This window comes from Lithobates pipiens, unplaced genomic scaffold (assembly GCF_037356315.1).
Source record: "Lithobates pipiens isolate NorthernLeopardFrog02 unplaced genomic scaffold, aLitPip1_a1.2 Scaffold_1, whole genome shotgun sequence".
NCBI classification, from domain to species: Eukaryota; Metazoa; Chordata; class Amphibia; order Anura; family Ranidae; genus Lithobates; species Lithobates pipiens.
Window position 1 is genome coordinate 213,352,696 of NW_027507685.1, and position 24,440 is coordinate 213,377,135.

The 24,440-nt window shown below is 43.2% G+C and overlaps 1 protein-coding gene across 1 annotated transcript in view; it reads left to right on the top strand.

Moving 5' to 3' along the window:
- LOC143982877 (cytochrome P450 2C23-like) overlaps nucleotides 1-23,081 on the top strand; it is a 39,681-nt gene extending 16,600 nt beyond the window's left edge. Inside the window, exons 4-9 of the mRNA XM_077481960.1 lie at nucleotides 253-413; nucleotides 11,008-11,184; nucleotides 14,840-14,987; nucleotides 15,184-15,371; nucleotides 18,857-18,998; nucleotides 21,222-23,081. Of these exons, the coding sequence (XP_077338086.1) occupies nucleotides 253-413; nucleotides 11,008-11,184; nucleotides 14,840-14,987; nucleotides 15,184-15,371; nucleotides 18,857-18,998; nucleotides 21,222-21,406 (1,001 nt within the window). The 3' untranslated portion in view covers nucleotides 21,407-23,081. The remainder of the gene's footprint in view (nucleotides 1-252; nucleotides 414-11,007; nucleotides 11,185-14,839; nucleotides 14,988-15,183; nucleotides 15,372-18,856; nucleotides 18,999-21,221) is intronic.
- The last annotated feature ends 1,359 nt before the right edge of the window (nucleotides 23,082-24,440 follow it).

Consider the following 24,440-nt stretch of genomic DNA (forward strand, 5'->3'; position numbering starts at 1 on the left):
TATATTTTCAAAATTCCCATAGCATGTTTGAAGCGCACACTCTTTCACTTCAACTCACTTGGCAGTTAAATAAATGGCTTAGAATCACTTCAGCTCATAGCACATTACAGTTTAGTAAATCAGGCCCACGGGGTTGCTGGTGATCTTGTCGCAGCACCACTTGAAATTACCCTACCAAGACCTTTGTTGGGACAGGCTGGTGACTTATAGATTTGGTTTCTTGTTACCATCATTCCTATTTCATCTCTTCAGAACAGCCTTTTAACCCCAGCACTGTACTTAGTTGTGCGTCTTCAAATATCATTGCTGATCTGGTGTTTGGAAGACGTTTTGAGTACACAGATGAAAAATGGATGAAGATTCTGCATGACATGAGGGAATCGTTTGAAAAAATTTCTTCCGTATGGGGCCAGGCAAGTACAAAACACTATCAGATATCGGACTAAAATAACAAACAAACTCTAATATGATGGAGCAGCCTTTTTCTAACAGGATGCCTTGAGGTTTATTCTGGGGGTGCCTTGGCAAAATGTCTAAAAATTGCATGCAAGCCGGCGTATGGATAAAGCCTGCCTTTTAGTTACATAAAGCCACAGGTTTTCATTGTGTAACATTACAACCTATTAGCTGCCTGCACCCTAATGACCAATGGCATCATCAGTTGATAAGGAGGATGTCAGTTGCCTGCATAGCATCTTTGTTTGTCCCTCCCCTGCCTGTCGCCATGAGCATTGGGGTCACATTAGCTGAGTGGTAGAGAAAAACTGAGAGAGATGAGAAACACTGGAATACTAGTCAGTACCAGTTTGAAAAAGTGTATTTACTTTGGAAAAATACATCACTGCTAATGTTGGGGGTCCTACTTGTGTAGATGTTGCTGCATTATGTAAAACTATAAGCCCTTGCACACACGGTCGGAGAATCCGTCGGAATGTGTCCTATCGGACCGTGTCGTCAGATAATCCGACTGTGTGTGGTATGCATCGGACTGATTCCATCGGAATATGAGTCGGACCCAATTTTCCAACATGTTGGAAATATTTCCCGACCAACTGGGCCGGTCGGACATACTCCGATCATGTGTAGAGAATTTTGATCGGACCAAGTGCCACACATGCTCAGATCAAATTCCTACATCAAAGCTATTGGCTACTAGCCTGAATGTAGTCCCATCGTAACGAAATTACGTCATCACATTCTGAAAGATCGGATTTTTCTACAACTTAGTCTGACCGTGTGTATGCAACAGTTTCGGACAAGATCCGACAGACAAAATCTGACGGAGCAAACCCGACGGGTTTGGTTGTCGAAATCTCTGACCGTGTGTACAAGGGCTTAGAATAGTTTTTACATTTTAAAATGGGGTGCCTTGAGACTGTCCATAATTTTTAAAGTGTGGCTTATATGAAAAAAGGTTGAGGAATGCTGTGATAGAAGTTTCTTGAAGTGAACCTATATTTAGCCCATACAGGCATACCCCACTTTTAAGTACGCAATGGGGTTCATTTACTAAAGCTGTAAAGTGCAAAATCAGGCTCACTTGTGTACAGAAACCAATGAGCTTCTAACACCAGCGTTTTCAATTACCTTTGTTAATAAAACCTGGAAGCTCATTGGTTTCTATGCAGAAGTGAGCTTGATTTTGCACTTTCTAGCTTTAGTAAATAAACCCCATTGTGTACTTAAAAGTGGGGTATGCCTGTACTAGAAAACACAACAGGTTCATTGTACAGTAGGGACTTTAAAGCTGAAGTCCAGTTTGAAGAAAAGTTATCCTTCTCACTGCAAGTGTTAATGCTCGCTTTGTAATGGATGATAGAATTAACCTTCCTAGCGGTGATCCCGGGTTGGGATTTTAGTTCCACGAGCGGTAACCCAGAGCCAGACTCGGGATCGCATCGCTGGATGCAGGGGAGGACACGGAGAAGTTACTTACATTGTCCCCTGGATCCAGCGATGTCCTCCGCGCTGAGTGATCGAGCTGTCCTCCGCTTGATTCACACAGTGCCTGAATGCCGCCGATCTCTGTTCCCTGCAACTTTACGGCGCACGGGAGCGGAGATCAGCGCCAAATTCAAAAAAGTAAAAGTACACAAAACACACACAGTACTGTAATCTTTCAGATTACAGTACTGTATAAAAAAAATACACACCCCCTTTGTCCCTAGTGGCCTGTACAGTGCCCTGCATGCACTTTTATATTATAAATACAGTTTTTTCTGCCTGGAATTTGGAGATTGTCCATAGCAACCAAAAAGTGTCCCTTTTTCAGTGTTTTAGGATTTGATTACATTATTGAATAATTTTTATTATTCTTTATTATATTATAAACTTTATCATACCCAGGATGTCTGCTAGACTCTTGTTTGAACAGATTTAAGAGAGTTATTTCTAAGAATTACAGGACTACAATATAAAACGCCAAATTTCCATGCAAAATAATTGTACCGCTTTCAGCACCTAAAACCAGAACTAATCATACTGCCAGGGAGGTTAAGCACAATTCCCTCGACAGCTGGTGCTCTCCTCCACTCTCCAACACACCTGGGTTGTGGATAGCAGTGTTCATTTTGAATTCAAATTTCAATTTAGTTTTAGTCGTATGCCCTGTATGCATGAGCCGAATTTCTGTCGGAAAAATCTTGGATGGTTTTTCCGACGGAATTCCGCTCAAGCTTGGCTTGCATACACACGGTCACACAAAAGTTCTCGGAAATTTCGACCGTCAAGAACGTGGTGACTTACAACACAACGACTAGCCGAGAAAATTAAGTTCAATGCTTCGGGGCATGCGTCGAATTGCTTCCAAGCATGCGTAGGAATTTTGCATGTCGGAATTGCTACAGACGATCGAAATTTCCGATCGGAACTTTTTCCGTCTGAAAAATAGAGAACCTGCTCTCAATCTTTTGTTGGAGGAAATTCCACCAGAAAAAGTACGATTGAGCATATACACGGTCAGAATTTCTGACCAAAAGCTCACATTGGACTTTTGCTGGCAGAATTTCTGATCGTGTGTACGGGGCATTAGGGTCCTTTCACACAGGGCGGATCCGTTTGAAGGACTCCGCTTGCACGGCGGGGATCGATTCCCTGAGAAGGCGGATGACAGGTCCATCTCCGCTCACTGTGCTGAGACGGACCTGTCAGAGTCCCACTCCACTCTCTGGAGAGATCTGATGAAAATGGACCGCCTGTCTGTTTTCATCCGATCCCATCCGATTCGATCCACCAGACAGATGGAAAATAGGGCCACCATCTGTCTGGACAGAATCGGATTGTATAGCAGCAGCGGTCTTTTCACCACTGACATCCACTGCCCCATGAAAAACTGACAGGCCGACCTGATTGGAAAGCCGTGTGAAAGGGGCCTTAGGGTTGAATGTTCATGGCTATTTCTTTATTAGGATTGAATGTTAGAAAATGCTACATTCACATGCAGAAAGGCAACAAATAAACTGACATTACATACAAATTGCAAACACAACATGTATTACTTATTACTTTTGCTCTAAAGAGAAGACATTCATAACATTTTTGTTTTAATATATAGACCCCTAAATCTTAATTTCTTGTTTTCGGTTATGTTTTTGCATGTTGGAGGGTGAGCAGCCTTAACCACTTTCAGACCGGACCATTTTGCTGGTAAATGACCAGAGGTCTTTTTACACTTTGGCACTGCGCTGCTTTAACTGGTAATTGCGCGGTCATGCAATGTTGTACCCAAACGAAATTTGCGTCCTTTTCTTCCCACAAATAGAGCTTTATTTTAAAGGTATTTGACTGACTCTGCGATTTTTATTTTTTGCGATATAAACGTAAAAAGACCGCAAATTTTGAAAAAAAATGATATTTTCTACTTTTTGTTATTAGAAAAATCCAATAAACTCAATTTTAGTCATACATTTAGGCCAAAATGTATTCAGCCACATGTCTTTGGTAAAAAAAAAGTCAATAACTGTATATTTATTGGTTTGCGCAAAAGTTGTCACATCTACAAACTAAGGTACGTTTTCTGGAATTTACGCAGCTTTTAGTTTACGACTGCCTATCTCATTTCTTGAGGTGCTAAAATGGCAGGGCAGTACAAAACTCCCCCAAATGACCCCATTTTGGAAAGTAGACCCCCTAAGGAAATTGATAAGAGGCATGTTGAGCCCATTGAATATTTTATTTTTTTGCCTCAAGCGATTGAATAATGACAAAAAAATTATTTTTTTTTTTTTTACACAAAGTTGTCACTAAATGATATATTGCTCACGCATGCCATGGGCATATGTGAAATGACACCCCAAAATAAATTCTGCTGCTTCTCCTGAGTACGGGGATACCACATATGTGGGACTTTTTGGGAGCCTAGCCGCGTACGGGGCCCCGAAAACCAAGCACCGCCTTCAGGCTTTCTAAGGGCGTTACAGTTTTGAAGGCCATAAAATGCCAAGATGGCACAAACCCCCCCCCAAATGACCCCATTTTGGAAAGTAGACACCCCTAAATTTAGGGGTACACTAGTGAGACTAGGTAATAAATGGCCGGTGCCCTGAAACTATAAAAAAATAACTAACCAACCAGCGTCACCTGTAACAGTTATATGGTGATCACTGGTGAAAGGGTTAACTAGGGGGCAATCAGGGGGCTTTATGCGGTAGTATATGGGGGTCCCTGGCGCTATAAAAAGCTGCGGCGAACCTAAATACCTACCTGCCTAACTAGCGTCACCTGTGACACTAATACAGCGATCAGAAAAACGATCGCTTATTAGGCTGGGTTCACACTGGAGCGATGCGGGAACGCCACGAATCCGCGGCGGGATCCCGCATCGCATGCCTCCCGGCGGCAGTTCACACTGCCCTATGCGAACTGCTGGGAGTGTCAGTGAAATGTTAATGACACCCCCAGATCAGTTCGCATATCGCAGTGCGATCTGCAAACTCGGATCGCATGGTGTGAACACCCATGCGATCCGATTCTGCTGCGGACCAAAAAAAGGGTCCCGTGCGAGTTTGCGGCGGGTGCGGCGGGTGCAACGCGAATTCAGCCATACTATCTGTATGGCTGAACTTGAATCGCACAGAGATTGGATGTGATTTGCACTGCAGTGCGGTGCGAATCACATCCGTTCTCATAAACCGCTGCAATGTGAACCCAGCCTTAGTGACACTGGCGACGGGGGGTGATCACGGGGTTAAACCTTTATTGGGGGGGTTAGGGGGGTACCTTAGAACTAAAGGGGGCTAACCCTAACTGCCCTAACAGTTATTACAGTCACAAATGACACCCGCCGGGTGATCAGGGGGTTAAACCTTTATTAGGTAATAAATGGCGGGTGCCCTGAAACTATAAAAAAATAACTAACCAAACAGCGTCACCTGTAACAGTTATATGGTGATCACTGGTGAAAGGGTTAACTAGGGGGCAATCAGGGGGCTTTATGCGGTAGTATATGGGGGTCCCTGGCGCTATAAAAAGCTGCGGCGAACCTAAATAGCTACCTGCCTAACTAGCGTCACCTGTGACACTAATACAGCGATCAGAAAAACGATCGCTTATTAGGCTGGGTTCACACTGGAGCGATGTGGGAACGCCACGAATCCGCGGCGGGTTCCCGCATCGCATGCCTCCCGGCGGCAGTTCACAGTGCCCTATGCGAACTGCTGGGAGTGTCAGTGAAATGTTAATGACACCCCCAGATCAGTTCGCATATCGCAGTGTGATCTGCAAACTCGGATCGCATGGTGTGAACACCCATGCGATCCGATTCTGCTGCAGACCAAAAAAAGGGACCCGTGCGAATTTGCGGCGGGTGCGGCGAATGGCTGAACTCGAATCGCAGAGATCGGATGTGATTTGCACTGCAGTGCGGTGCGAATCACATCCGTTCTCATAAACCGCTACAATGTGAACCCAGCCTTAGTGACACTGGCGACGGGGGGTGATCACAGGGTTAAACCTTTATTGGGGGGGGTTAGGGGGGTACATTAGAACTAAAGGGGGCTAACCCTAACTGCCCTAACAGTTATTACAGTCACAAATGACACCAATGCAAAAAAAAAATGCATTGGTGTCACTGTGACTGGGGGGGCAGGGGTAATTGGGGGGGGGGTGATCGGGGGGTAAAGGGGGGGTGTAAGTGTGCCTGGCATGTTCTACTGTGAAGTGTCGTGTTGGTGCAACTCACCGATCCTCTCTCCTCGGTGTCGGAACGAAAAATACCGACACGGTGGAGAGATTACATCACTTCCTCTCCTGTGTTTACATTACAGGAGAGGAAGTGATGTCACGAAGGATTTCCATTCGTCGGGAGCGATCGCGAGGGGGTGGCCATGAATGAATGGCCGCCCCCTCCACCCAGGATCGCTCCCGAACGAATACCGACCGCATACCGACCGCCGCAGGCACCGGGGGGTGGGGCCCGATCGGGCCCCCCACCCGCGGGAAGGCAGGGACGTACAGGTACGCCCATATGCCTGCCCGTGCCATTCTGTCGACGTACATCGTCGTGCGGCGGTCGGCAAGTGGTTAATCTGGTATTTCAAAGATTATCATGCTTTAGGACACCGTGTTCTCCTGAGAACATGGAGTACCGTCTCCTGAGAACACGGAGTACCGTCTCCTGAGAACACGGAGTACCGTCTCCTGAGAACACGGAGTACCGTCTCCTGAGCTTTTTATCAGCCTGTGAACTTTTACAAACAAGTAACGACTCAATGGGGGTTATTTACTAAAGGCAAATCCACTTTGCACTGCAAGTGCACTTGGAAGTAAAGTCGCTGTAGATCTGAAGGTGACATGCAAGGAAAATAAAAAACAGCATTTTAGCTTGCACATGATTGGATGACAAAATCAGCAGAGCTTCCACTCATTTCAGATCTGCCCCTCAGATTTAGAGCGACTGCACTTTCAATTGCACTTGCAGTGCAAAGTCGATTTTCCTTTCGTAAATAACCCCCAATGATTGTGAATTTAAAATTCATCTTTCGTTTTTTTGTCTTGGATAGAGTAGGAAACGGTAAAACCCTTACCAGATAATTTTTTGGCTGTCTGTGTGCCAATGGGGGAATAACCCTTTACTTCCTGTCCCAGCGATGCAGAAGAAAATTAGAGAAGCATCTCCCAAAGTCAAAAGAAGTCCCCACCAAGGCCCCATGCACATGGGTGTGAAAAACAAAGTGTTGTTAGCTAAGGTGTCCATGCACATGCAAGCGTCAAATCCTTATTTGTGTGTTGTGTTCAGGTGCATGAAAAGAATGCTCCAAACTCACGCTCCCTGAGAAATGTATTTGTGCTTTTTACACATGCGCATAGATACAAATGCATTCTAGTGGCTAAAATAAATGAATACTGGAATTTACACAGCTATAGATGCTATAATGTAATGTTGATGATCAGCGACTTATAGTGGGACTGTGATAGGTAGGTAGAGAATTTGGCCCTAACAGACACTGGAAGGGTCACTAACTGACACTGACATCACTAGTGACACTAATACATTGATCAGTGATAATACTGCACTAATACTAATAATATTGTACTAATGACACTGGCTGGGAAGGGGTTAACATCTAGGGGTGGTTAAAGTGATACATTAGGGAGTAATAATAAAAAAATAACAAACATGACAAACATTACCTGCTCTGTGGAATGATTTTACACAGAGCAGTCCCAATCCTCTTCTTTTTTGGGCCCCCCACCAGCGGTCCTGGCTCCCCCCTCCTGCCAAGTGTCCCCAATAAAAACATATAGCAGCAGGTGTCAGCGGACATGTCACCCATAGGGATGAATGGAGCATCCTATCCGGTCCGCGTGAAAAACTGACAGGCAGCCATGATCGAAAAGCCCGTGTGAAAGGGGCCTTAGTCTTTTGACTAAAATTCCATTTTAGTTTTAGTCGTACTTTAGTCATCTAAATTGTTTTAGTTTGAGCCATATTTTAGTATGTGACAATTTGGAGCTGCACACCAGTTCCTTCTAGTAAAAAAAAGCAATTGTATCAGCATAAACAGACACAACCCAGCTGCCTCTCACTGTGTTTTTATTTTTTTCTTAGAAGGGGTTGCATGCATCAGAAAGAGGCAGCTGTTTGGAGTGTCTGTATTTCTACTGGTACAATAAAATTGCTTATCATAGTTGTGTGCAGGGAGTGTGCCATATGTGCCTGGGCACACCCTAATCACCCTGTGCACTGCAGATGTCCCCAAAGTCCACTGATCTACTGACACCGTCTACTGTCTTACTGACATGTCCACTGCTCTACTGACAACATCCATGTTTTAAAATGTTTGATTACTTTTATTTATAAGAGTGTTTGTATGTGTGTGTGTGTATGTATATATGTATGTGTGTGTATATATATATATATATATATATATATATATATATATACACACACACACGCACACACACAAATGTTTGTTTGAGCTTAGGTGTGCACACCCTGTTGCAATAGGCTGTGCACACCTATGTTGCTTATTATCTACAGGGAACTGGTGTCCAGATACCAACTTTGTATGTGCAGAGTATAGTAGGAACAGACTCTGGAGGAGTGTGCCCCACAGGCTGGACTGGGAAACACAGGCAATTCCTGGAACCGCAGCATGACAACTATGAGTAATAGCATGTGATGATGTTAGAGAGCTGTGGCTAATTGGACAACAATGCATCTTTTCCTCTTACAAAGAGGAGAAAGCCAAAAAGCAAAGAATAAGTAAATCTTTCCCCTTATTTCTATGCCTGCATTCAAGATGAGCATTTAATCCTCACAGTACGAAGGGATAACTTTTTCTCCAACCCAGAGTTCCGCTTTAAACGATACTTAATCCTTGTACAATCCCCACTAGCCTGCTCTGCTACTGGTCCCTTCTATTGATGAGCCAAACATACCTGGTTTGAGCAGGGTTCAGTGAACATTACTAAAGTTTAGGGGCTGAATCCAAACCCATTGAAGTCAATGAGAACTAAATATTAAGAAAAAAAAAAATGGCAATTGTCTAGGCCAGGGGTTGGCAACCCCTGGCACTGGTGCAGCAAGCAGCATACCAAGCCTCTTTTGCCAGTACTAGAATCCCTCCCCATAAGCAGAGCAGCATGGGGAAGTGTCAGTGAGACACTAATGCATTCCAATTTCAAAATTCCCCACGCCGCACCTGCACTGAGAGGGAGACACTGCGCCCCCAGACATTGTAAAAAATGAGAAACGTGGTTTGGTTCTCTAACTTTGCTGTATCTTCTGTGATCGCCAGCTTTTGTGATGGGGAAGAGATTGGGTGCAGGTCTGCTGGGGGGGGGGGGTCCCTATCTCAAGGAGGAGAAGGACTGTCATTGGCCACTGCTAAAGCTAATCACAGTCTTGCTGTCCTGCTAGCCCATCCACCATCTGGAGGAAGATGGCTCGCTTGGTTGTCACTACCAATCTCAGGGGGGCCCAACTTAGAATCCTGCACACAGGCCCACTGTTTTCAGAAATCACATACATCACATAAAAGCATGTGGGCTGAATTCGAACGGTGGATCAGCAGGATAAGTATGCCAGGATTGCTGGATTACTGGAACCATGTCCTGTGGTCTGATGAGACCAAGATAAACCTATTTGGTTCAGATGGTGTCAAGAGTGTGTGGTGGCAACCAGGTGAGTAGTACAAAGACAAGTGTGTCTTGCCTACAGTCAAGCATGGTGGTGGGAGTGTCATGTTCTGGGGCTACATGAGTCCTGCCAGCACTGGGGAGCTACAGTTCATTGAGGGAACCATGAATGCCAACATGTACTGTGACACAATCCTCTCCCTTTAGAGACTGGGTCGCAGGGTTGTTTTCCAACATAAAGACCCCTAACACGCCTCCAGGACGACCACTGCCTTGCTAAATAAGCTAAGGGTAAAGGTGATGGGCTGGTCAAACATGTCTCCAGATCTAAACCCTATTGAGCATCTGTGGGGCATCCTCATATGGAAGGTGGACGAGCGCAAGGTCTCCAACATCCACCAGCTCCGTGATTTCATCATGTAGGTGTGGAATAGGATTCCAGTGGCAACCTGTTAAAGCTCTGGTGGACTCCATGCCCAAGAGGGACATTTTCACTTAGGCGTGTACTCACTTTTATTGCCAGTGGTTTAGACATTAATGGCTGAGTGCTGAGTTATTTTGAGGGGACAGCAAATTTACATTGTTATGCAAGTTGTACACTTACTACATTACATTGTAGCAAAGTGTCAATTCTTCAGTGTTGTCACATGAAAAGATATAATAAAATACAGTATTTACAAAAATGTGACTTACTTTTGTGAGATACGGTATATGAATATATAAATGACATATGAGTGTGACCTTCTTGTAAATGCTACTAGATAGATAGATAGGCTTATCTGAATGCTCAGGTCCCTAAGATTGAACAATTTCTGCATCTCAGATAAGTTCCCACTGATACTAATGATGCAAGGAGCATTCTTCCTACCTACTGATCATCACACTACTGTACTGTGAGCTGTAAATATAGCAATTTATAGCAGGGGTTCCCTGAGACCAGAAATTTACTTCAAGGGTTCCTCCATGTTAAAGGATTGAGAAAGGCTAGTTTTTAGTGTAGAATATATCTACACTATAGACCAGCCTTTCTCAACCTTTTCAACATAGAGGAACCCTTGAAATAGTTCTCCGGTCTCAGGGAACCGCTGCTAAAAATTAGAAATCTACAACCCATGATACAATAGTGTGATGGTCAGTGAGAAGAATGGTCCTTACACTTGTGGTCATTGGGAAGAATTACCTCCTCACAGATAGCTAAAAAGATCAATGGTGTCGGTGGGAACTTATCTGAGAGGCAGAAATGGTCCAATGCTGAAGGAACCCCTAGCAACCTCTGGAGGAACCCTAAGGTTCCACGGAACCCTGGTTGAGAATCACTGCTATAGACAAATTAAATAGAGTGTGATCCCCACCATACCTTGTTATCCCCTTTCTTGAACCATTATCTATCTTGCTTGGTGTAATATTTTTCTGTTCCTTATTCCACAGTTGTATGACATGTACCCGAGTATCATGAAATATATACCTGGACCGCACCAAAAAATCTTTCCACTTTTAAAAGATCTAGAAGAAATGGTGAGGGAGAGCATCAAGAACCATAAAGACACGCTGGATCCAGCCTGCCCCCGAGATTACATTGACTGTTTCCTCATCAGGATGGAGCACGTAAACAAATAATTTTAATCAGTTGGCATTCCATACAATGTGTTTACTTTGAACCCATAGTAAAGGGAGGCTGTAATCACCAAATATTTGACCAGAACCAAAGGAGGCTCATCCTTTGGATTTCTAAGTCTATTTTTGCCAATTATTTCTGGGCTACTTTTTTGCTGTCAATTGGCTCAAATATCAATCAATTCTTATTCTTCCTTCATTGTAAATCAATTCTGTATGTGTCATTGAATCTCACGTTTAATACAATGGGTTGTTGTAAGTATTTTTTTAAATGTCCTGATCGCATTTACTATGCTTGTACTATATTTTATGATTGCATTACATTTAGAGATTTGTGCATTAGCCTTTAGAGGGAGCACTCTGTGACTGTGGGCAAATACTGTGTCATCCCCAACATTAGCTGAGGGCAATTTCTGGAAAAAGTCAGCCAATTTGTAGACTTGTGAGAAGGTAAAGTGCAATTCTACTGTAATGTAAAATTCGAATTGCAAAACTAAATCTAGGGACACCCTACTGACCATGCCTGAGTGGCTTCTCTGTTACTTTGTGAACAGAGGAGGTTGACACAGGCACTATTTAGAGAATGATTTGCATTTTCTTAATGGATTGGACAAAGTGGAGAGACTGACTTCACTGCCGTGCCTCTCCCCTCATCCAGTCAGAGAACACTGTTCACTGAGAAAATACAAAGTGATCTCTGAAAGTCATCTATGTCAATCAGCTGACCTTCTGTGTTCACAATGCGGCAGAGAAGTTGCTAGGCCCAGGACTAAGCATCTAATGGAGGTCACTGGAGTAGTGGTATCTACTTCAGTGATTTCCACTGAAGAGAGGGATCACATATATGGTCTATACATACACACATTGATCCAAGCTGGACCAGTGTAACTGCAAATTATTCATAACTGGAATTCTTCCTCAAATACCCTCCATAAAAAACAAAAAAAAATCCGTATTTTGCATGCTTAAACATTGCTGTGCCTTATATTTTGGCACACTTATCTCTTTTGTAGTTTTTTGTATTTGTGTTGATTTTACTTTCAATATTTTTTAGAAATGACTTAAGGATACAAACCAGTAGAAAAAGCCAATAGAAAAATGATTGTGATAATAATCCACTGCTCAAACAACATTGATAGCTAGTGTAATGGATTGTAAAGAGTGAACTGAGAATGACATGCCATATCATATCATGTTCGCATTAGCATCATCCCAAAATATGTTTGGAAAATAAATAGGGAAGAGCAATGGACGTGGGACTTTACATATACCTCTAAGAACATTTTACACAGTACAGAGTGTTTAAAGCAAGTTTTTTAATTAAAGTTTATACAGCTAAAAGATGCCGTATTGCATAAAAGAAATACAGTTAATACTATACAGTATAGAGTACATATCATTAAGATACAAGAGTTCAGTGATAGCTTGGTCTGGTCGACACGTTTCGATGGACTCCTGCTTCCTCAGGACCATTCAAGCATATATAGTATGTAACTCTTAACTTAAGTCAAATTATGTAGCTCATACAGGCATCATAGAAATAAAAGAAAGCGCTGAAAAGGATCTCCAGATGAGGGTAAACGGCCCATGGGAGTAGCCCACCATGTCCAGATCTGCAGTAAATGGTGTGATATATAAGAAATCAAAATATGGAACCAAAGGTCTTGAGTATACAGGTAATGGTAAGTATGAATATGTATGTATAGTCAGTGATATTGGCGCCCCCAAACTAGTCAGGACCCTGTATCCAAATCTCTCCCATAAGTCACCGCATTAGCAACCAGAGCCCATGTCAGGCAGATAGAAAATGAGCTGTGAACATTGCTCGCTAAAGTGACTCCGAAAATAAATATAAAAGTGGGTCTGGGGAATCGCACTTACTTCACATAGGACACTGTAGTTGTCACTACAAAGCATGTATCTGCAGTGTCACAATCAACAAATTATATACAATCGAAAATAAGGAAGGAAAGAGAAAGAAGTGATAGAGAGTTAGAAATAAAAGGGGGCAGATTAGGGGGGAGGGGAGAATAGAGAGAAGAAAGAAGAATCCCAGAGACTGTAGTGACCATGAGGCTGGGTTCACACCATAGCGATGCGGGAACGCCGCAAATCCGCGGCGTTTTCCCGCATCACATGCCTCCCGCCGGCAGTTCACACTGCCCTATGCGGACTGCTGGGAGTGTCAATGAAATGTTAATGACACCCCCAGATCCGTCCGCATATCGCAGTGCTATCTGCACACTCACACAGGAATCGGATCGCATGGTGTGAACACCCATGCGATCCGATTCTGCTGCGGACCAAAAAAAGGGTCCTGTGCGAGTTTGCGGCGGGAGCGATGCGAATTCAGCCATACTATCTGTATGGCTGAACTCGCATCGCTACAGAGATCCGATGTGATTTGCACTGCAGTGCGGTCCGAATCACATCCGGATCTCCCCCCCCGCAGCAGTGTGAACCCAGCCTTAGATAAAACATGTAGAAGATTTAGAGGTGAATATACGTATTTAGAGAGCCCATGGGTTCCAAGCTTTTTCAAATCGCTGACCTGCATCATTAAGAATGTTGGCTAGTTTTTTGTGGGTCATAATGCAAGATACTTTCTGCCTCATTATGGAAACTGAAGCCTTTTTCCACAATCAGGCTATAGTTCATTTAGTAAACAAGAGAATAAAAAATATTAATCTTTGAGTTGCACGTGGCTCCTTCAAAAGAGCAATACATGAGGACAATACTAAGACTCCGGTAACCCTTCCCAGTAAGGCGAATGCTGCTTACACACGACTGAACTTTTGGACGGACTTAGTCCGGTGGACTGGAAAACGTCAGACAATTCGATCGTGTGTGGGCTCCAGCGGACTTTTTCTTCCCAAAAGTCCGGGGTACCTAGAAATAAAACTTGCTTCAAATCTTTCCGATGGACTCGAGTCCGGTCGAAAAATCCGGTCATAGGTGTGCTAGTCCGACGGACTAAAACCGACGCTAGGGCAGCTATTGGCTACTGGCTATGAACTTCCTTATTCTATGTCATCACATTCAAATCCGTCAGACTTTTGAAGCGATCGTGTGTGGCCAAATCCATTCGTTTGAAAGTCCGGCGGACCCCAGCTGCAAAATCCTTCGGATTGTCCGCCGGACCAAGTCCATTGAAAAGTCCAGTCGTGTGTATGCGGCAGAAGACTCTTTTACAGAATCCCTTAATTCTAGAGCAGGGATCTTCAAACTGCGGCCCTCCAGCTGTTGCGGAACTACATGTTCCATGAAGCATTGTAAAACTCTAACATTCACAGACATGACTAGGCATAATGGGAATTGTAGTTTCTGAACAAATGGGGGGCTATAGTTTGGAAACCCTTGTTCTAGAGCATTCCCACCATATGTGGTACATGGTGACTTGAAGATGACATCCCCTGAAACAAAGGTGAAGAGTTCAGAGGTTGGAAAAATGATATGGGACCAGATACTATCTGGTGAGGACTTTTACATTTAGAGATACATTTAAGAATGCACTTATAGGATAATTGAAAAAAATTATGCCAAGACTCCTTCTCTGATGGCAGATCAGTGTCCCACTCTATTGTTGCTGATTTGATATTCAAGCGTATTAAATATTTACAATCTGTACGTCTGGTTTTAACCATAGGAAAAACTGGATTCCGATACGGATACGTGTTTTCATTACAAGCACTTGGTGGCCACATCGTTTGACATGTTCCTGGGAGGAGCAGAGACCACATCGGTTACAACGAGTTTTGGAGTCTTGTATTTTATAAAGTATCCAGAGATACAAGGTAATCATTGGCATCTATATGAATATCAAACAGGAAAAGTATTTACAGGACACCACTATCACTGAGGATGGCTTCATTGTAGCTCTTTCTCCCAGAGCGTGTCTTATGCTTATCCTCAGTGCGTTTTAGCTTGGTGAAATCAGGGATTTCCATCCATCCACCATCCTAATTCTTGATATTTTGCTGTTAACTGTAGATAAACTTCATGAGGAGATTGATCGGGTCATTGGTCGAACACGGGACCCAAGGGTGGAAGATAGGAACCAGATGCCGTATATGAATGCTATTATACATGAGGTTCAAAGAATTAGTGATGTATTACCTATGGGGTGTATTAGATCAGCCGTGAACAATGTGACCCTCCGTGGATATCACCTCCCCAAGGTAGAAGCTCTTAGGATTATTCTATGTGACAGCTATTATATGATTGCAATAATCCATTCAAATAATGACATTTCCATGATGCCGGATCAATGACACATGAGCGCTGTTTGGTTAATAGATCATTGTACTTTAATCTGTAATTGCAATGTTGAATTGACATACTGGTTAGACAGTAGCAAAGCTAGACAGTTCATTCACAACTAATCACTGAGCCACACATGGTCAAGGCCATGGCACTGTGTGAAACTCACACAGGCAGGAAGAAGGTTGGTGACAATGTCCAAAATGAAGCAAATGCATTTTAGTTTACTGAAGCTGGATCTATGAGAGTTTCATTTTGATTGCTATAGGTCAGTGATTGCCAACCTTGGCACCCCAGATGGAACTACATTTCCCATGATGCTCAACTATACTACAGAGTGCATGAGCATCATGGGAAATGTAGTTCCAAAAACATCTGGGGTGCCAAGGTTCACCATCACTGCTATAGGCTATGACACCTTAAAGAGGTAGTAACCTCAAAATTTGAAAAACCACTGACAAACAGGGTTTTTTTTTTTTTTTTTTTTATAAATCTCTATCATAAATGCCTCTCCTGGCCTGTCAGCAGTAATGTAATCTAAGCTGTACATGTGCAGCTCAGACCAAATTTACAGCACCCTCTCTGTGCCACGATGAAGTGACTCCTGTGTGTATGAAGAGGGAACCTGGAAAAAAGAGCAGGTGAAAATGGAAGCACCCAGGACCAACTGGAGTGGTGACTGTGTAAATCTGCGATAAAGTGCTAATGTGAGGTGCATACTAGCACATATGACATTATGGCATTAACCTCCTGGGGGCCCCTTTAAAATAAAAAATAAAAATTTGCAGTGCGGTATTAACCACTTTTGTCGTTCTAGCTGGACATCATATGATGTGCGCCAGGAATGTGCCTCACTCAAGGCCCTGTTGCCCCGCTTCAGTGCAATCTGTCACCAGCTGTGTCCACCGGACACATTCGATGGCTAATCTGCGTACCGGCCCACTGTCAGTACCATGTAATTGCTGTGACCAATCACAGCAGATCACATGATAATTGTAAACAATGAATGGCTTTCTTTCATACCATTCATTGTGTATAATTATGTTGCTAGCTGTGATTGGTCACAGTGATCTCATGTTACAGACAGGACCAATCACAGCCCATCTGTACCATGTGATTAGCCGTGGCAATCACAGCTAATCACAAAAATAAATACTGAAGGAATCAGTTTAATTCAGTAAAATGGTTGTTTATACCAGTGGAATTCACTGGCATAAGCAATCGTAATATGTAAAAAAATAAATAAATAAAATCCTGATCACTTCCCCAGAGTAGTACAATGTTAACTTCCCCAGAGTAGTACAATGTTAACTTCCCCAGAGTAGTACAATTCTATTATGGTTCCTGCCAGTCCCTCTGATTTCCTATTAAAAACTGACCACACTAAGCAGGAGAACACATCATGGTCAGTTCCCTAGCTATGCTGGGAGCTTACTCTCTTCCAATGATCAGACCTGACACGCCCCCCCCCCCCAGCATAGCCATTCACTGGGAAGATCAGTGTGCCATTGCTTCTCCTCCCCTCAGCTCTTATGCAGCTGAGATCAGAGGGAAGAGAGTGAAGGTGATCACTTATAAAAATGGGGGAAAAAAGGTATTTATAATGTTTTTTTTTTTAATCTATACGCAAATGTTTCACCTTTTATTTATATTTTAATCTGAATGGTTTGTTTTACAAGGTGTTCGTTTACAATCACTTTAATACTGTTTTAAGGATACATTTTTCTTTACTGAACATGCCCTAATAAGTTACCGCCTCCTTCTTTCCTGGTAAACCTAGTATTTTGAAAAACAAAGGTAAAATCTACTTTAAGGCTGGATTCACACCTAGGCATTTGTAGTGCTTTGTGCATTTTGCAGATTTGCACTATAGAACATGTTCCATAGGAAACCATGTTAAATGGACAGTAGTGTAAATCTGCAAAATGCAAAAAGCACTAATGCACACGACCGGACTTTTCAACATCAAAGGTCCGACGGAACGATTCCGGCAGACCATTCGATCATGTGTGGGCTGCAGCAGACTTTTGATTTGCAAAAATCCGACAGACTTTAGAAATGGAACATGTTTCAAATGTTTCTGCCGGAACTCCGCCGGACCCAGTTCCTACCGAGAAATCCGCTCGTGTGTATGCTAGTACAACGGACAAAAACCGACGCGAGGGCAGCTATTGGCTACTGGCTATGAACTTCCTTATTCTAGTCCGGTCGTACGTCATCACGTTCGAATCCGTCGGACTTTGGTGTGATTGTGTGTGGCCAAGTCCGTTCATTCGGAAAGTCCATCAGAACTCCATCAGAACTCCGTCGAAAGTCTGTCGGACCTAGTCCCTCGAAAAGGCCGGTCGTGTGTACGCGGCATAAGCCCTTGTACACACGGTCGGACATTCTGACGGAAAATGTCCGATCGGACCATGTTGTCGGATAATCCGACCATGTGTGGGCTCCATCGTACTGTTTCCGTTGGAATATCAGACCGACAAAGTTTTAGAGCTGGGCTATAAAATTTTCCGGCAACATGGTCCGATCGGACATGATCGTTTGTAGAGAATTACGATTGGACAAAGTGCCACGCATGCTCAGATCAAATTCCTAGACCAAAGCTATTGGCTACTGGCCTGAACGTAGTCCCATCATAACCAAAAAATGTCATCACATTATGAACAATCGGATTTTCCGACAACTTTGTCCGACCGTGTGTATGCAACACAAGTTTCAGACAAAATCCGTCGGACAAAATCCGACGGATTTTGTTGTGGGAATGTCCGACCGTGTGTACAAGGGCTAAAAATGCATAGCTGAATCCAGCCTAAGATCCCACATGTAGTCACTCTCTAGACATCACCAATTGGCTGTATCCCTTCTTCTGAATACCAACACTACAATCTACTGAGCTGTTACTTTGAGACCCAGGCAGCTCTAGGTTGCAGTATCTGAGTTTTTTAGGATGTGTTTGTGTTATTGAAGCCTGGTAGGGGTTATCCTATCTCTGTTCTTTGCTTGCTTCACGGAATTATCTCTTGAGTTGCCAGATGGATGATTTCCCTCTGGGCAAGCCTAATAAACGGACCACAGCCAGTAGAAAGATTTGGCATTGTGATGGTGCCGTGTTTAGCTCCTCTTCAGCCTCTGCTTTCCACTTCTTCCTTTACACAGCTCTGGCCAAAGAAATAGAAAGGGGGACATGCAGTACATACAGATATGAGCCTGAGGTATTGGCAGTTTGAAAAGAGAAGTCAACGATGCATGCTCTTGCTTTCTATACAAGCTTGTCCATGTGCGTACACTATGCAGGTTGTATGCAGGAGCTTTTGTTTTTGTTGAAGAAGCCTATCCCTCACAATGTCCAATCACTTTATCTAGCCTGGCAAGTGGCATACATTAACTCAGAACTCTATTGCAGGGTACAGACATTCTACCATTGCTGACCACTGTCTTGCATGACCCAGCACAGTTTGAAACTCCAGAAAAATTTAATGTCAATCACTTTTTGGATGAGAATGGAAAATTTAAGAAAAATAATGGTTTCATGCCATTTGCTGCAGGTATGTCACATTTGTTTTACTATTTTTATACTGTCTATTTACTAAGTAGAAAATGTGACTACCACAAACATTCACTGGTGGAGAATCAATTACTCCCATTTAAAACATGGACCTGGATGGTTCTCCACCAAAGGATGTTTCTGAAAGTCACATTCTCTGGTTTAAAAATGGACCCCTATGATTTATGAAGAGGATTACTTCTATTGTTGGGCTTGGAGATAATCTTCCTTGGCTTGGTATACAGTAATAAATATGCTCCATATTTGCTGTTGTATAAATTAAGAAGGAAATTGAAAATGTTCAAGAAGTCATGACTAGTGTAGCCCAGATAAGACCCACTCTGTTGTAACAGACCTTTTTACTCCCAACCTTTTACCCCCCTTTATTAAGAGACCACACCATTCTTTTTGTGGAGTAAAATGGCCACATCAGCCTTTATTAAACCAACCAAAATAAAACTCCAAAATTAAATTTTAATATAATAAACATTTTCCACACATGTGGAAACAACATATGAGAAACAACATGTTTTACCCAATTTTGTTGGTCAGTGACGGAGCTACTTTTTCCAAGTATACATATCTGTATACACACCAGGAGGCACTGCGGGACCTTTACCACAACCTTACCGGCCTCCAGCTGTACCGCTCGGAGACAACCACCTTTCCAGCAGTGCAACAACACCATTATCATCAAAACTTTTGATGTACACACCGGAGGGGCCATCTCCCGATGAGCCCCCCACCCACTTAACCACCTCTTTTAATGCTACCGTCACTGACCAACAATTAAATACCGCCAACCCACCAGCTGTCATGACGACCCACCATATTCCAACCTGAAATGACAAGAAAACCATTAACACATTCAAAACTAACCATAACCAACTAGGGAGGGTGGGTGGGAAAAACTGCCTCCTCGTGCTTTCTATCTTCCCGGCTGCCCACTCGTGGCTCCGCCCCTTTTAAATGGCCGCTCCCCCTCCTCCGTTCCACCTACATTTTCCCAAACTCCACCCACTAGTGTGTCACTCGACACACCGTCATGTCCGGCCCGCCTCTACATTCCTCTTCGCTACATTTTTCGATCCGGTCCTCTCTTTCTTGCTGTGTGTAGAGCTTATCAAAGAAGGGAGGTTAAGCCAGGGGTGTAACTATAGGGGTCTCAGGGGTTGCAATTGCAACCCAATCCCATGCCCCAGGGGGCCAGTGTGGCTCCCCTGTACACCTAGATATGAGGAGTGGCATATAGAGGAACAATGCCCTCCATTTTCCTCCTGAAGCCGTTGTGAGCCTGCTTCTCCTCCTGTGTCCTCAATCTGATTACTCTATCTCAAGGGCGAAACACCAGATGTCTGTTTAGACCAGTGTTTCTCAACCGAGAAGCCCCCAGTGGATTTGAGGCGATCTAACTGTCAATCAGACAGCAGATGGGTAGATCGGGTCTCAGCCAACACATGCAGAGTAGCGCGGGAAGTGGCTGAAATAAGTCTTCTTTCATAGTACGCCGCTTCCCCTGATATTTTACCAAAGTCCCCCAACAAGGCTTTTAAAAAAAATAAAAAATAAAACTGTTAAAATATAAATTAAATATAATAGTAAAAAATAATTCAAATAATAAATAAATAAATAAATAACAATACCCAAAAATTTTTTTTTCACTGACACCAGTGGCAGAACTACCAGTGTCACAAATCTCATACTTGCAACTGGGTCCTGGCCTTCCACCACTGTGGGGAGGACCCAAGACAGCAGGAAGGGGGTCTGCCTCAGAACATGCGAAAGGGTCCCGTTGGGAGACTGTAATAAAGGGTCCCACAACTGGAGTAAAGGGCACCAGGATCAGTGGAAAAATACCCTTTTTTGTAAGGAAAGGGCCCCTGGCTCAGAGGGAGGAGCCCAGGCCGGGGGGACCAGTCATGGATTCTTGCACTGGGGACCACTCTTTCTGCCCCCCACTCCAACTAACTACTGAGTTCGTTTTAACAAGAAACTATTCAAAATGCCCAAAATACCTTAATTTTTTAGTTACATGATGTTCCATGTCCTGAGTCTTCAATCTCCACAGTGCAGAATAAAATAGTTCTTTATTGAAACCTCAAATAATTCAGGCTTTACACTGAATACTGAATGCCCCAAGTTCTCTTAAGTTTTCTTTAGCATTTACATTTGGAATTTCTGCTCTTTTATATGTACTTTAATATGTATTTTGTCATTGCTTCAGGAAAAAGATTATGCATTGGAGAAAGCTTGGTACGCATGGAGCTTTTCCTCTTCTTCACCACCCTTCTACAAAAATTCACACTTAAGTCTGCCGTGGACCCAAAAAATCTTGACATCGCTCCAACAGAGACTGGTTTAGAAAACATCCCACCAAACTACAAGGTCATCTTTCTTCCCCGAGAGTAGGATTATGAGAGAGACAAGAAATTTTTTAGAATGTAAACGGCAATAGCCCAGCTCTAAAATGTTAAATATGAAAAATAGAAAAAGAAAAATAATGATTATAGTTTTACTAATGAACAATTGACAATATTATTTGCTTACAGTGTTTGCTAACATTAGGCTCTTTTTGCGTGTTGGAATTATTTTGCAGAAATATATTATTAGAACAAGTTGTTCTCTCTTCTTCCAGGTCTTGATGTGCAATGTTTAAAGATAGTCTCGACACTCTGCATCCAGAGTGTAGGTTGTGGTAAAGCTGATAAGATGTTCCAAAATAACAGAAATTAATGTTTCTTGTTATTGTTGCATGCGTTAATTGTCCAAAAAGGCGGGCCTGGTTTTTAACTTTCTTTGTTCAGCCACAAGCGAAGTGGATAGAGGAATCCTCCCCATGGGGACTCACCACTGTCAGAATACACTGAGTGGCTGAAGTTGATTGGCTGCAGCCGCTGATCAAAAAAGAAATAAAAAATTCCATCATCAGAAGTCGATCTAACATTTGACATTTTTCGAAAGGGGGTGACCATGCATGGAAGATTTAAAGTGGTTGTATACTTTAAAACATGATATATGAATAAAGCATTATCCATCTACAATGTGTACTTGTCTCAATCCATTAAGCCCTCGTTCACATTGGAGCAACTTGTCATGTGATTTGACAGGTCAAATCGTATAAAAAGTTGCACCTTATTGCCGACAATCACACTGGTGAAATCGGTGCGATGCCGACTTTGTGGTGCTGCACCGATTTGAAAAAGTAGTTCCTGCACTACTTTTGGCGATTTTCGGGAATGACTTGCATAGGCATCTGTGCATGAAGCCACACAGATGTCTTCCAAGTCACATCCAAAGTCGCACTGATATGCAGCTTTGAAATAGTGCGAGGACTAAGTGTGATTTTTGTCTGCTGCTTTGTTGCTCTTCTATCTGCATGAATAATTTCTTACAAGTTTTCCTGACACCAAGAGAAAAAAGCCGACAGGATGTTTATCCGCAGACACCCGCTATCCCATAGGAATGCATATATGTCCGTATTTCATCCGCAAATGGATGGATGAAATACGGACATAATGTCTGCATGTGTGAAAGGGGCCTAATACAAGCTTGGCAGTTAGTTGTTGTGAAAAAACCTACTGTCACTGTGGGTTTTGGAAGAGGCTGTGGGCTCTCCTCCTACCCACAGACTATGGCCCAGCAGAGAACATGAGATTTGGAGGGCTATTTGTTGTCTCCCACCACCTGGAGAAGATGCCACTTCCAGACATTTGTGCCCATGGTCGCTGGTTCATCGGAATTAAATTGTGTCGCTATATGGATACAAGTATGGGCATGTCCCTCTGAGGAAGACCCAAATGTGGGTCGAAACGCGTCAAGGCCACCCATACCTCACATCTTTGATTTGTACTACTTGATGTGAATATGTGCACGCGATGCCACTTGTATTTTATACTCTGATTTGTACCAATCCATGTGGCTATGTAAATGTGCATGTGTATCTTCTTCTCCTTTCTTTCGCTTTTTCCCTTTTTTTTGTGTTTTTAATATTCTGTCGCAATAGGAGCTCATGTTTTTACTGTTATGCTAAGGGGGTTTTGTTCTGCCCCCTTTTTGAATAAATATAATCTTTTTTACATCATTACCCAATTGTACCATGTTTTATTTTTACCTTGCTGCCTAAAAACCCAATTTTCTGGGTAGTTTTTTCCATTTAATATTCGCTCAGGGTGAGCAGCACTCTCAAATCCCTTTGGGAATGTGTCCCTCTTTTGATGCAGCAGGACTATGATCTAGAAAACACCACCAAGTCCACCTCTGCCTCAAAAAACAAAATGAAGGTTTTGAAGTTTAGTCAAAGTCCGGACTTTAATCCAGTTGAGATGCTGTATCATTATTACTATTATACAGGTTTTATATAGTGCCAACAGTGTGTGCAGCGCTTTACAACGTGAGGGCAGACAGTACAGTTACACTACAATTTGGTACAAGAGGAATCAGAGGGCCCTGCTCGTTAGAGCTTACAATCTAAAAAGGAAGGGTCAATTGATACAAAAGGTAATAGCTGTGGGGGAATGAGCTGATGGAGGAAGTAAAACAGTGTTAGTTAGTAACAGGATAGGCTTCTTTGAAGAGAAGGGTTTTCAGGGATTGCCTAAAGATGGATAGATTTGGGGACAGTTGGACAGATTGGAGTAGGGAGTTACAAAAGATGGGAGAAGCTCTGGAGAAATCCTGGAGGTGAGCATGGGAGGAGGTGACAAGGGAGCTAGAGAGCAGGAGGTCTTGGGATGACCGAAGAGAGCGGCTTGGTTGGTATTTTGGGACTAGGTTAGTGATGTAGCAGGAGGCAGAGTTATGGGTGGCTTTGTAAATTATTGTTAGTACTTTGAATTTTATTCGTTGAGTGAGTGGAAGCCAGTGGAGGGATTGGCAGAGAAGGTTGGAGGACACTGAATGTCTGGTAAGGTGGATGAGTCTGGCAGTGGCATTCATTATGGGCTGAAGGGGAGATAGTCTATGTAAAGGTAAACCAATGAGGAGGGAGTTGCAGTAGTCGAGGCGAGGGATGACCAGGGTTGAATGAGAAGCTTGGTGGTGTCATTAGTTAAAAAGGGGCGTATTCTGGAAATGTTGCGGAGGCTAAGGTGGCATGATTTGGACAGGGATTGTATGTGGGCCTGAAAAGACAGTTCAGAGTCTAAGTTTACCCCTAGCACCCTGGCATGTGGGGATGAACTGATAGATGTGCCATTAATCTTGACAGAGAAGTCAGGGGGAGGGGCACGTGGAGGAGGAAATATTAAGAGCTCAGTTTTAAGTTTAAGGAAGTGGTTTGACATCCAGGCTGATATGTCTGTTAGTAGATCAGTGATCCGTGAGGAGATGGGGTGAGCTGAGGGGCAGACAGATAGATTTGGGTGTCATCGGCATATAAATGGTAGTGAAAGCCATGGGAGACTATCAGCTGACCCAGGAAAGACATGTAGATCGAGAATAGTAG